The 13513-nt window shown below is 52.7% G+C and overlaps 1 protein-coding gene across 3 annotated transcripts in view; it reads left to right on the top strand.

Annotated features, from left to right (window-relative positions):
- The first annotated feature begins 393 nt into the window (after positions 1-393).
- RAP1GAP (RAP1 GTPase activating protein) overlaps positions 394-13513 on the top strand; it is a 48865-nt gene continuing 35745 nt past the window's right edge. For all 3 annotated transcript variants that reach the window (XM_011357522.2, XM_023529135.1, XM_011357524.2), the window contains exons 1-2: positions 394-520; positions 2546-2581. In XM_011357522.2, coding sequence (XP_011355824.1) covers positions 477-520; positions 2546-2581 — 80 coding nt within the window. In that variant the 5' untranslated portion in view covers positions 394-476. The remainder of the gene's footprint in view (positions 521-2545; positions 2582-13513) is intronic.

The raw sequence follows: 13513 nt of genomic DNA, 5'->3' as shown, positions 1-13513 counted from the left end.
ACAGACCATTTGACCTTCCATTCCAAGTTCTTGACCTGACATGCTGCGAGCTTCTCCTTAGTGATGACGGGGACCGACAGCTATGACTCTAGGACATGGAAGAGGGTGTCACCTTCAGAAGAGGGTCTGCAGCCCGTGCATCCCTGGTTTGGGGAGTGAAGGGTATGTCTCGTTTTACCACTCTCTCCTCTCCCTCCCCCGCTCTCCCGAGGCCACGCCCGGCCCTGCCCCTGTAGTCCCAGCTGGGAAAGTCCAGCGAAGCCCCCGCCCCCGGCCCGAAGGCGGCGCGAACAAGCGGTCCTTTCTGCACGGCTGCCCCCGGCAGCTGGACCGCAGCCCGCGGGGGCGCGGACAATCCCAGGGCTTGTGGCCAAGGGCGGGGAGGCCTGAGTTGCCAAGGTGACCCGGGCGCGGGGAAGGCGGCTCCGGCTCGGCGCGGGCCAGATAGGCAGGCGGGCAGCGGCGGCGGCACCACCATGAGCTGCCGGAAGCGCAGCTTCACCTTCGGGGCCTACGGAGGGTAGGTGCGTCGGGTGGGGGCGCCCGCGTACGCGCGCGCGCGCGCGCGCCCGCCCATGTCCCGGCTTGGGTTCGGGTGGTTCCGTACGTAGTTGTGAATTTGTGCTTGTGTGTGAGGCGAGCTGGTTGCTGTCAGTGCGTAGCGTGCAGTGTTGGTCAGCCTGTATGTGTGCGTGTATGTGTTCCTGTGCGTTGCAGCTGGGTATCCATGAGCACATGTAGGGTCGTGAACGCAGGGGTGGGCATTTCTGTGTTTGGGTCCCAAGCGCGCGGCAGTGCTTATGCATGTGGCTGGTTGTGGACAGGAAGCTGGGCCTGTGTGTGTGCACTCCTGGGTGCATGTGTAATGGGGGTGGGAGGAGGCAGGTCAGGGGAGGCCCTGCAGAAGGCTCCATTTGGCCTCTGAAGCTGCTGGGCCCCTGCACTGAGGCTCTGGAAGAAGGGACCCGAGAAGCCATTAGCAGGCCACTGACCACCCCCACCTCTGGGCACCTGGACGGCCCCTGTCTTCGGCCCCCTGGCTCTCAGGGACCCCATCCTCCTAGGGCTGCTGTCTGCTTGGGCCTGGAGATCTGGGAGGAAAGTGGTCGGAGCAGTGACTGGCCCATCACAGGGTCACTATCTTTCTAGACCCCAAGTGCCCACCTCAGAGGGGGCAGAAGTGTGCTGGGAGGATTCTTGCCTTAGGCAGAAATTTGGTAAATGGGAAGGAAGACTGGGTAGACAGATGGGCCAAGGCCCCTTCCCTGGACGGCCAAGTACTTACAGAACCTTTATCAGGCCCTGCCCCCCTGCAGTCAGAGGAACACATACTTTTGGGGTACAGAGCAATTGGGGCTCACACACGTAATGCTGCTGGTGTGGATTAGGTGTTCTTTGAGCTGTGGGGATCGTTTCCAAGGTACTTCCCCTCTCCAGATGTCCAGCCTCCAAGGGAACCCTGGCAGAGGGCTTGGGTGAGTGGGCTGCCGTCAGGTGAAGAGAGGGGCCGGGTTGAGCCCTGAGTTTCCTGGTCAGCTGACACCAGAGGCAGTCCAGGGAGTGGGGCTGGGTTCTGTTGTGTGACCTTGGGCAAGTCCTGGCCTCACTGTCCCCATCTACAGATTCCACATTATTAGCTGATCCCTGGGAGACCCCAGCCCTGCCCTCCCCCAGATAACACCTCCTAGCTGGCAGAGTCTGGTTTGGGGCCCCTTGACATTCTCTTCTGACCTCTGGGCAGGAGGCAAGAGTTGTTTGTTGTTCCAACAGCTACTGAGCATGTTGGCCCCCAGCTGGGCGGGATGATGGAGCCGTCTCCAGCCCTCCCCAACCCCAGGGGGCCCTCAGAGGGGAATGAGGGAGGACCTGGGAGGGGCGCTACCCACACTCTCTCTCTTAATTGGTACCTGAAGGGATTGGGGGAGACAAAGCCTGGGGGTGGCCCCCGAACTGTGGGGGTTTGAGGTCTTCCTCTGGCTCCGCTTTGGGGACAGGCAGGGCGTATGTGTTGGGGGTGGGGTAGGAGAGAAATCACCTCATGGATCTTCTGCTCCCAGATTCCCAGGCTTTTGTCCCCTGGTGGCTATGAGTGAGCTGCAGCTCCAGGATCAAGGCAGGCCACTGTGAAGTTGGGGTGAGGGAGGTTCTTCCTAAATACCCACGCTCTTCAGTCCTGTCTGGAAACACTCTAAGCCGGTCCCAGCCACACCCATAATGTTGCTCTGACCCCAGACTGCTGTGGTCACTGTCCCAACCTGTTCCAGGTCCTCCCGTGCTGACCCCCACCCCTGCTTCCACCCCAGAGCCTGGTTCTGGACCCCTGCTCCCCTATCCGCATGTCCCCAGTTCTGCCTCTTTTCCTTATTCCTTCACCCTACACCTTCCCATGTCCCTAATCTAACATTAGGGTCCCTATAGCCTATGGAAGATGGTGACAGTGCATCTGACACCTCCTCCAGGCCCCTCTGAGGAGTGAGTGTGGGGTCAGCCTGCTGGGTAAGAAGGGGCTATCCCCTCACTTGCTGTTCCTCTTAATGTGTTTCAGGGTGGACAAATCCTTCACCCCTCGCCGGAGTGCGTGGTAAGTACTAGGGGCCCTCAGAAGGGCTGGGCTGCTCGGCTAGGTCCTGGGGACACTCCCAAACCACTACCACCCCTAATGATGCGAGACCAGACCCACCAACTCTCCAACCTTCCTCTCCAGGCAGTGGGGCGGGCAGACTCTCTTACCAGTCCTGCTCCCACATATTCTCCCTCCCAGTTCTTTCTAGAGCACACTACCTTGGAGTCAGGCAGACCAGGTTAAATGTCAGCTCTGCCGCTGCCTGTGTGACCTTCAGTGATTCACTAACTTCTCTGAAACTCAGTGTTCTGATCTGTGAAATGGAGATTAAGTGCCTATTTAACGGAGTAGGAAGTTGTAAAAACAAAAGCAAAACCAGGGCCTGGCACGTTGCAGGCTCGCACAGTGCTGCCTCCCTTTTTCTCTTCTGTGTTCCTTCCCACCTCTTGGTGGCTCCTGGCTGGGCTGGGGGTGTCGTTAGCCTTTTCGCTGACCCCCAAACCCTCTAGTCCCACTCCATACATAGCCTTCAGAACCCTTTCCTCCAGCCCACTTCCTAATTGTGAGGCTGTCCTCTCTGTGGAGGAGGAGGGAAGGTGGCAACTGTGTCTGCAGCTTCCCCAACACTGAGAGCAGTGGGTGGAGGTGCCACCTCACCTCGGGATTCACAACACCCCCCCGGGCCCCAGCAGGCGGGCGCCTCCCCACTTCCCTGGCACGAGCGTCACAAGGGCCCAGCTGACTGTTCCTGCTGCCACTTCAGCTTCAGCAGGAGAGCCCCCAGTGACTCTGGCCCCTGCTTCCTGCCCCTGCTGAGGGCTTCCCAGGGTCCCCAGGCCCTGCAGTGCCCCCAACTGCTGGATGACTCCTATCTGGCACCATTGCTCTGCCTGATACCAAAGCCCCCTAGGAAGCCACACCTGAGGCAGGAGGCACATGCGGTGCCCAGGCTGAGCTCCAGGGTCTGTCCTTTTATTTTCCTTCGATGTTCTCTGTGTAACCTGGGGCCAGTTACTCTCCCTCTCTGGGCTTATGGCCTGTTGCTGTTCCTAGTCCATTTGAACCTCGACTATGTGAAAAGCTGTGTGCCAGTCCAGGAGCAGGGGTAGGGTGAAAGGATATAGAGATGGAGGTAAGAAAGACTCCATCCTTCCCTTCAGGGAGTTCAAGAACAATATCCCAACAACTCCCACTTGTGAAGCACCTTCTCTGTACCAGATACTGTTTGGTGTTTGAACTGCATCATTTCACATAATCTACCGCATGCGTGAGTTAGGGACTATTATCTCTAATTACAGATGAAAACAATGATGCATTGAGGTGGGAAGTGAGTTGCCCAAGGTCACACGGGTAGTCAGTGCCAGAGCTAGGATTTGAATCTTGATCTCCCAGACTCTGCAGAGCCCAGCGTCTTGCCCACTCTGTCCCAGGGCCTCAGGCCACAGGGCACGTCTGAGGGAATGCACTGAGGGAAAAACTTGAAGATGGAGGGGTGACCCAGAAAGCCCATTCTAGGGAGCCCTGAACGAAGAGTTAGAGATGAGTGTCCAGAACTGATAGTAACTAACCTGCTGTGTGACATTGGGTAAGTCCCTTCCTCTGGGCCTCAGTTGACATATCTATAAAGTAAGATTCTGGAACTTACCTATAACCCACAATACCTTGCCCCACACCCTCCTCGCTGGAGCCACTATCCAAGACGCTAACTCATAGGCCTCCCTTCCCCTCATCCCCACCCCCAGAAACCAATTGTTTAGTCACTAGCCTGCACCTGGCATATAATTAGTGTAAAATGGGGGTCATTTTGACTATTAATTATGATTTCTTGACATTCAAGGCCTGTCTTCACCTCCCTTTCCAGCCTGGGACTAACGTCCCTGTGCCCCGCATTTCTGATCAATGGGAGAATGGCCCCCACGAGCTCAACCTTCACACTTTTGCTCACATCGTCCCCTCCCCTTGATATGCCTCTCTTCCCATTTCCACGAGCCCTCACCACGCCTCCAGTCCACCCTTATCACTGTTTGAGTATTTTCTTTCCCGATCCCCACACTGCATCTTTCCCTCCTTAGAGCGCCTCCCCTCCTGTTCCTCATGCCTGTAGAGCACATATTAGTGCTCTTTCCTGGGGTGGTGGGAATGGCGTGGCCTCAGGAGCCCTCCATTTGTAGATTTGAATCTGCTTCTGGTACATACCAGTCGTGTGACCTTGGGCAGGTCACCACCCCTCTCTGAGCCCCACTTGATGCTCAGTAAGTATTTGTTGAATTCACCTTTCCATGAGTTAACCTCAGCTGAGTTGAATGTGTTCACATAACCCTGCAACATGAGGCAGGCTCAGAGGTCCTCGAAAGCAGGGGTTACTTGAGTTACTCTTGACAGGTCCGCTTTCCGGCATGAGTTCCATTAAAGGGGGGCTGTACTCTTCTTATCTTTCTGCCCTCCACACAGTCTTGCACAGCTACCTGAACCCAGTAAATGCTTAACGAATGTTTGTGGAATTGAATTGACTGTATCCAGAGAGTGGAACAGTGAAATTTTATAAATTAGGCTGGGAGGACTTCCTGGAGGAGGTGTGGTTTTCCTCACCCCTTTTTAAAAAAAAGGATTGAGAGATTGGGACTTGGATCAGGGTAGTAGTGAGGGCTGGTAAAGGTCAGACGTGATCACGCCTGGATTCTCCTGCCCCTCTGCCCCTTGTCAGCAGGTTATCTGCAGTGGAGGGACTCCGATCAAGTGTGCAAATGTCAGAGGAATGAGGCCCTGTGGAAAGATAAAGAGCCAAGGGACAGGGGATGACTCTAGTTCTGCAGCCCTACTTGGGGCTGGACATTTAAGGCAGATTCAAAGGGTGGGGGGAGGAAGAAGGTGGAGCAGTGCCAGGGTGGGGAATGGTTAGGGGTGGTTGTGTAGAGAAGTGGGGATTCTGAAAATACTCTGGGAAGAGGAGAGTCAACTTTGACCTTTAAGCTGGCAGCCTGGAAGAAGGAGGCTGGACTCAGCAAGGATTAAGTGCCAGCAGTGTGCTGGGCATTTTACTGTGGTCATCTCATTAAGTTGTAATGACAGTCCTACAAGCTGGCCTTGGTGTCCCCATTTTAGAGGCCAAAACCAGGACTAAGAACAGAGCTGGCAAGGGCTAGATCGGAATCCAGATTTTTTTTTTTCCTGCCAAGGAAAGGACCTTGGCCAGAGATGGGGAAGCCACAAGAATGAGGGAAGTCCCGGTTGTGGTGTGAGGGAGGAGAGGGAGAGTGAGATGACCCCACGTACCTTCAAAACAGGGGTCACTGCCCAGCTCTATTTGTCCCACCAGGAGGGCGTATCTGGTTACTGAGATATCATATCAGCCTTTGGTAGCAATGGTGCCAGTTGCTCTCATATATGAAGCATTTCCTCCATCCCAGGCCCTGGGCCAAGCACTTCATCTGAATTATTTCATTCCATCCTTACACCAGCTTTACAAATTAAAGACTATTACCATCTGTTTCCCCATTTTACAGATGAGGAGACTGGGGCTCAGAGAAGGAACCTGGCTGGCCCAGGGGCACACAGTCCATGAGTGGCAGGGCTGTCAGCCTGAGCCGAGCCTGTACCTTTAACCCTCGCCCTCCTGGATGCTGCCTGTGCTGAGTGGGAGGCTTGGGTGGGCAGCCCCTGTCCTCAGGTGATTTCTCTCTGTAATCACTGAGCCGGAAGCCCTGGGGGGTCTGTGTCCTGCTGCAGGAAGCACAAGGCTGGTCTCATTAGTGGCTCTGAAATGCCAGGCAGGCACAGCCCGCTGGGCCTCCTCATCTATTATGCATCTAGTGGGAGGCCCCCGGCAGGCAGCTGGCATAGCACAGCACGGGGGAGCTCGCAGCTGCTTCCTGAGCCCACACCTGCCACCATACCTCTGGGCAGGGATCCCCCAAGCCAAATGCCAAGGCAGCTCCTGCCTCATTCCCCTGGCCCAGCGGAGATAAGAGGGTCCCACTGGAGACAGAGGCATGAATGCTGGTCCCAGCTCATTAGGCTGCCTGTCTCAACAGCCACTTCTTAGAGAGGCTGGGGCCTTAACTGAGCTGGGGGTCATTTGGGACTAGGGTGGGCAGAGATGGGCTGAAATGGAATCTTAGGTGCACAGGCTCCTAACTGCACAGAACCTCAGAGTGATAGAGTCATGGTCATTTATTCATTCATTCATTCATTCATTCAGCCACTGAGCACCTACTGTACACCAGGCACAGTTCTAGGGACTGAAGATTCAGCAGAAAATGAGACCGGTCCAGTCCCTTCTGCAGAGAGCTTGATCGGGCCAGTACTTCATCTCTTTGAGCCTCAATTTCTTCATCTATAAAATGAGGAGTAGGGAATATGGTCTATAAATAGTCAAGGAAACAAACTAGGGTGGATGTGCTGAATTTTAAAGTAAGAGTGCATACTAACAAGAGCCGGTCCTTACCCAGAGCTTACTGCATGCTAGGCTGTGTTCCAGAGCACTTTGCATATATCGATGGATTTAATACTCACATCCACCTCACAAGGCAGGTACTGTTAGAATCCCTGGTTTAGGGCTGAGGAAACGGAGGCCTAGAGGAGTTGAGTAACCTGTTTAAGGTCTCTTGGCAACGCTGAGATTTGAACCTAAGAGACTGGGCTCCAGTTTGCACATCACCCCGTGCTGGAAGGCTGGAGGATGATGGAGGGAGTCATGGAAGGCCTTTCCGAGGAGGTGGCATTTGAACCAAAACCTGAAGAAAAAGAGGAGCTCGGTGTGGGAAGAGTTAGCCAGGGGAAAGGGGCAGTCCTGACAGAGGGAACAGCAGCTACAAAGATCCTGAGGCAGGAACAAGCTTAATATGTTCTGGGAACAGGGAAGAGGCCAGTGTGGCTGGAGGGATGAGGGAGAGTATGGTTGGGGATGGGTTTGGAAAGAAGGGAGGGGCCAGACTGAGCAGGGTCTTGCAGGCAGGGTAGGAGTTTGGGTATAATGTCAGTAACGGACATGCAGAACCACTGAGTCTTAGACTCCTGGCTTTGTAAAATCTTAGAATCAGAGAATGTGGGCCTCCTAGAATCTTTGGAGATGGAAGAGACCTTTGAGGTGCCCTTGTATGGCCTCCTACTTAGCAAGGAACCCCTCCTTGGGTTTACAACCCTTTTAAGTATTAGAAGCCTTTGGGGGTCTCCTGAGAAATATGTACCTTTATTTTTAAAAACTTCATGGACCTCTTGAAGCCTACCATCCCTGCTCGAGACCATCATGACCTTAGCGGCAACTTGACTAGCTCTTCCTTGTTTACTCCTAGTGACAGGAGGCTCATTATTTTTAAAGTAGCCCTTTCCATTGCTGGGTACCTCAGATGGATGTCAGAGGCTCTTTACTTGGCACCAGCTGCCTGAGGCAAAATGCACCCTCTGGGTCTCCCATTCCCCACAGTAGCCCTTCAGTGAAATAAGGATGGGGATTACATAGCATCTCCCCAAATCTGCTTTTTCTAGTCTAAACAGTCACTGGTCCTAGCCCGCCCTCCTTTTCACCTTCTATTCAGCTTGGCTCTTGCAGGCCTTGAAGCTCCTTTATTTATCCCTCCCTATCTTCCTGTGGGGCCAGGAGATGCCTTCTTCTGGGAAAGACCACATTCTTGGGGGAAGAGTCCTGGGAGAGACCGAAGACCAGAGAGACCCGCTCTTCCAGGAAAGCGCCCCTCTAGCTTAAGGAGACAAGAGAACATCCCCTCCAGATGGGTTTTGGTCCTAGGACTGCCACTGTTTTCCTGTGTGATCTTGGGAAATGAGTCCACATCTCTGGGCAGTTTTCCCATGCTCACTTTTGGCACAATGAAGAGGCGGAGATGGTCCTTCAAGTCTCTTGCAGCTCTAAGGTTCCCAGTCTGGTTGGCCCTGCTTGTCTCTATATCCTGGCAATGCTCAGGCTCGGGTCCCTTTGTTTGGGTGGTGCATGGAAGGATTTGAGTTCTGTTTTCAGGCAGACCTGAGTTCAAATACCAGCTTTGGATTTTCTTACTTGCCGTCAGTCCAGTGCTGTGTACAGTGTAGGTTAATTTCTCTGGGTCTTGGTCTCTTCACCTGTAAAACGAAGACAGTAAGAGCACCTACCTCGTAGATCGTTGTGGGGAATTAAATGAGATAATTCGTGCCAGGGTCTAAAACCGGGGCCTGGCACAGAGCGATGCCAGCGATCACAGTTATCGCCATACCATTTTATGTGCTGTGTATGGACTCTACCCTCTGGAAGTTCACTGCCTTCAGGGAGGTGAGACCTGCTTGCATGTGGGCATGCGCCCCAGCCTTGGGCACTGACCTTGACACTGGCCCTGAGAATGTCAGCTTTGCTGCCAAACAGGCTTGCGCTGTGTCCTGGGCTGGGTGACCTTGGGTAGTATCTCCCCTGGCTGAGCGGTAGCAGTGGTTTCTTCCTTCGTGCAGCAGGGTATTTAGTCCCCACCTCGGGGTGAGTGAGAGGAGTAAGGAGGTACTTTTAAAGGGCCGGCCCAGCACATCGGTGCAGCTGTTTCAGACCACGTGCTACACGAGAGAAGAACAGTTTGGGGTCCAGGCGAACCGGAGAAATATCGGTCTCTGATGCTCATTTTCCTGCCTATAAAATGGGGAGTTTGGCTGCAAAACGCTCTGATGTGTCAGAGTTCTAGTGGAGTCAGATAGTCTCTAATCTTGACCCGGTCTGAGACCTAACCTCTCTGAACTTCAATTTTAAAATAGGGACAATATTCACCTCACAGAATTCTTTCAAAATTTCCATTAGCCATTTGTTCATTCAGCTCATTTATCGAGTCCCTACTGTGTGCCAAGTAGTGTCTAAGAATTGGGGAAACAGCAGTGACTCTGATGGACAGGGTTCCTGGCCTCACGCAGGTTATCTTCCAGTGGCATAGATAGATGCAGAATGAGCTAATAGACAAATAATAAAGTGATTTCAGATGGGTAATGGTGAGTGAGTGATGGTGGGTTGGAAGGGGCCTGCCTTTCTAAGGACATCAGGAGGGCCTCTCTGAGATCTGAGTGGGAAGGAGCTGGCTGTGGGAAGGGTGGTCCAAGTAGAGGGCAGAATAAGTGTAAAGGCCTTGAGTCCGGAACCAGATTCCTTCTCCCACCCCAAATATGAAATATTCCAGATCATCTCTTGGCGGCTGGTAGAAGGTGGAGGATCAGGCAGGGAGGGTGGAGGCCCACCTTCTCTCAGATCAAGAACTGCTGCTTATGAGGGGTGGGCATTGTGGGTAGGCACGCAAGACCAGGCTTGGCTTGAGCCTTGGGTGAGATGGGATGTGCAGGTAGAAGGTCGAGCCTCTGAGCTTGTGGGTGTGGGCATAGGTAGGGGCCAGCCCGGCACCCACCTGGCTGGCTCCACTGCCCAGAAGCATTCTGGAGCCTGACACAGAGTCCCTGGGCCTGACTGTTTTAGGAAGGGCTTGGGGGAGAGGGTCAAGGGAACTTATGCCTGCTTTTCCTCTCACCCCACCTCGCCCGGGCACTGGCCACAGAATGCATTGGCCTTTCACAGACCCAGCCCTCCTACAGGACTGGAGGTTCTTGAGATGACCCCCTATACATGCACGTGCGTGCACACACACACACACACACACACACCCCTATTCACACTCATAGACTTGACTCTTGTCCAGGCAGCTTCTTCACGAACATAGAGTTATATACATACACAGTCACTCGTGTGGCATATCATGACTGGGCATCGACTGTGTGCCAGGCCCCCTAACAGATCCGATCATTGCCTGAGGAAGCTCCATCTTTAGTGGAAGAGCCTGATAGTGATCTAATAATCACACCGGGACATGTGCAAACCAAACTGATAAGTCTGTGATGGCCCAGGATCATCAGCTTCTGGGAAAGCTGGTCAGGGTAGAGGCAGTCAGGGAGGTGACTCCAGAAAGACTGGATAAGAGTGCAGCAGGTGAGGTGTGATACGGGAGGACAGGGCATAGTGCAACAGGTAGAGGGTACAGTGTGTGCAAAGGCTGGAGATGGGACGGTTCCGTGGGGCCTCGTGGGCCACGTGAGGCAGTTGAGTCTCGATCCTGCATGGAGTGGGAAGCCACCAGGAGTTTTTAGGCAGGTGGATGATGTGACAGATACAAACATTCTCGCATATAAACCCCCACACGCCCCAGACACGAGCACTTTCTCTCCCACCCACATTTCACGTTCCTGCCAGGCTTCCCATCTACATCCTCACCCACAGAGTCACACACACCCTCTCGCACCACCGGGCAGAGCTGCAGAGAACCCGGTGCCGGCTTCCAGCAAAAGTGTCAGACATTTGCCTCACCTGCTTGCTGATTTTGTGGAGCAGGACCCTCTGATTTAGCCAGTAGTGACCTCTATTCACGCCACACTTGCACAGACATGCACATGCCTCATGCACACACGTGTAGGATTATAACCCTCCTCTGCACGAGGAAGGTGGTCTCTAGCTCAGGGAATATTTTCACATGCTTTATCTCATTGAATTCCCACAACAGCCCTGCAGGAAATGGAGACGCTGAGAGGTGAAGCGACTTGCCCCAGGCCACACAGCTAGAGCTCTACATAGTCGAGATTTGAACTCAGGTCCATCTGACTTGTAGATCTGATCACTGGTCCCTCTGGACTCAGGCAAACGCATCTGTGCTCATCAAATTTCCAGGCTCTCACTGAAGAGGTGGCAAGAGACCTTCAACACCAAATTCTTCCAGAAACAGGTTGATCAACATAGAAAGCTATTTAGAGCCCCAGCACATGCCCACCTGCCTAGTCACCCTATGGCCTCAGGGAGTAGTGCCAGGGGTGGAGCTGGCGCCTGCTGGCCTGGAGCAGCTCAGGCCTGCATTTACATTTGCAAATGAGGTAGACAGCCTTGTCCCTCATGCACCCGTTAACCTTAACCTCGGCTGGCCTGACTCCCGGGACGCGACAGCTGAGGTCCCAGGGCACTGCCCTGTGCCCAGCTGCCTACGCCGCTTCTCTCCTGCCTTCTTCCCTGACCCTCAGAGCAGGTTGCCTAAGGCCTAAAGTAGGGGCAAGAGTGTGGGCTTCAGAGTCAGCCAGAACTGGAATTAAAGCCTAGCTCTGTCACTCCTGGCCGGGGGACTTTGGCCATGGTGTTTAACCCCACTCCGTGTCAGCTTCTCTTCCTTGGAATAAGGAGTGAAGAATATCTCCTCAAGATGACTGAGAAAGGTAAAGGATTCAGGTATTCAGAGAGCTGACTCATAGTAAGTGCTCACCTTTCAGAAATCTTTCATTTTTTTTCTGATTACAAAAAATAATAAGTGCTCCTCGTAAAAATCCAAACAATGTAGAAAAATATATCCCGTAGAAGGCAGAAGTTCCTCGTAGTCCTGCTTCCCAGGGATGACCCATATGAACTTTTACGTGTAATTCAAAATGTTCACAAGTAAGATTTTTGTTGTGCAACTTGCTTTTTTCACATAACCAGTGTGCCTCAAATCCCTTTTTCCGTCAGGACTAGAGAACTTCTTTGTCATTGCTGCATGGTATTCCATGGTTTGCATGTGCCTTAATATTTAACCAGCCTCATTTGAATGGATATTGGGGGTGGCTTCCAGATTTTAGCTATTGCAAACTCTGCTTCAATGAATGTCCTTTGTTCATATATTTTTGTGCATTTCTGGAGGATAAATGCCTAGACGTGGAATTTCTGGGCCAAAGAGGATGCACAGTTTCATCTTAAATAGGAGTGACCAAACAACCCTCGGAGAAGTAGCTGCAGTTTATGCACCCCAGCCAACCCGGGAAAGTCCATTTCCTCAAAATAATGGGAATGATCCACTGCCTCTGTCCTCGACCACAGGAACCCCAGAGTCTTCAAGAGGCACCGATTCCAGATGTGGGAGGCTCCTGGGAGGTCATCTAGTCAAGCCCATGCTCTTTACTCCTTTTTTTCCCACTGTGTCCCTGAGAGGCTCTGCTTGCTTTTGTGTGACAGGGAGCTCCAGTACCTTACACAACTGGTGGTTTTACTCTTGGGCAGCTCTGCTTATCCCAACTTTCACCTGGGAGTCCTGCCTCCCTCCTCAGCAGCCTGCAGATAAGGAAAGAAGGGAGAAAGGAAGGGAGAAGGGAAGGCCAGGAAATGTTCATGTCTAATGTCTACGTACTTTACATTATGAACTCATTTCATCCTTGTGACAACCCTTGGAGGCGGGCACTGCTATCCCATTTCATAGATGACAAAACTGAGGCACAGAGAGGTTAAGTAACTGCCCAAGGTCACACAACCGTTAGGTGGCAGAACAAGGATACAAACTCAGGCAGTCTGGCTCTAGAGCCCACACTTCTGATGGTATACCTCTCTAGGCAGGAGCCTGTCATTTATTGAACACCTACTGGATACAGTCATGTGCCACTTAACAATGGGGTTACGTTCTGGGATATGCATCATTAGGTGATTTTGTTGTATGAACATCACAGAGTGCACTTACACAAACCTAGATGGTAAAGCCTACTGTACACCTAGGCTGTGTGGCTTAGCCTATTGCTTCTAGGCGACAAGCCTGCATAGCCTGTTCCTGTACTGAATACTGTAGACAGCTGTAACACACTGGTAAGCATTTATGTATCTACACATATCTAAACATAGAAAAGGTTCAGTAAAAAGGCAGTAGAAAAGATAAACAATGGCACACCTGTAAAGGTCACTTACCGTGAATGAGGCTGGCAAGACTGGAAGTTGCTCGGGGTGTCCGTGAGTGTGTGGTGAGTAGATGTGAAGGTCGAAAACGTTACTGTACACTGCTGAAGACTTTGTAAACACTGTACACTTAGGCTACACTAAATTTATGGAACAACATGAGATTAAATCAAGCACAAGAGAAAATGATGCAATCAAGAGATGTGGTAAACATGAGGTGTATGAGGCTGCTGCCAGCATAACACGGCGTACTATTTTACAGCCAGCTTTAAAAG

The sequence above is a fragment of the Pteropus vampyrus genome, unplaced genomic scaffold (assembly GCF_000151845.1).
Source record: "Pteropus vampyrus isolate Shadow unplaced genomic scaffold, Pvam_2.0 Scaffold36, whole genome shotgun sequence".
NCBI lineage: Eukaryota > Metazoa > Chordata > Mammalia > Chiroptera > Pteropodidae > Pteropus > Pteropus vampyrus.
The sequence above is the reverse complement of the archived record's forward strand: the minus strand, read 5'-3'. Positions and strand labels throughout refer to the sequence as shown.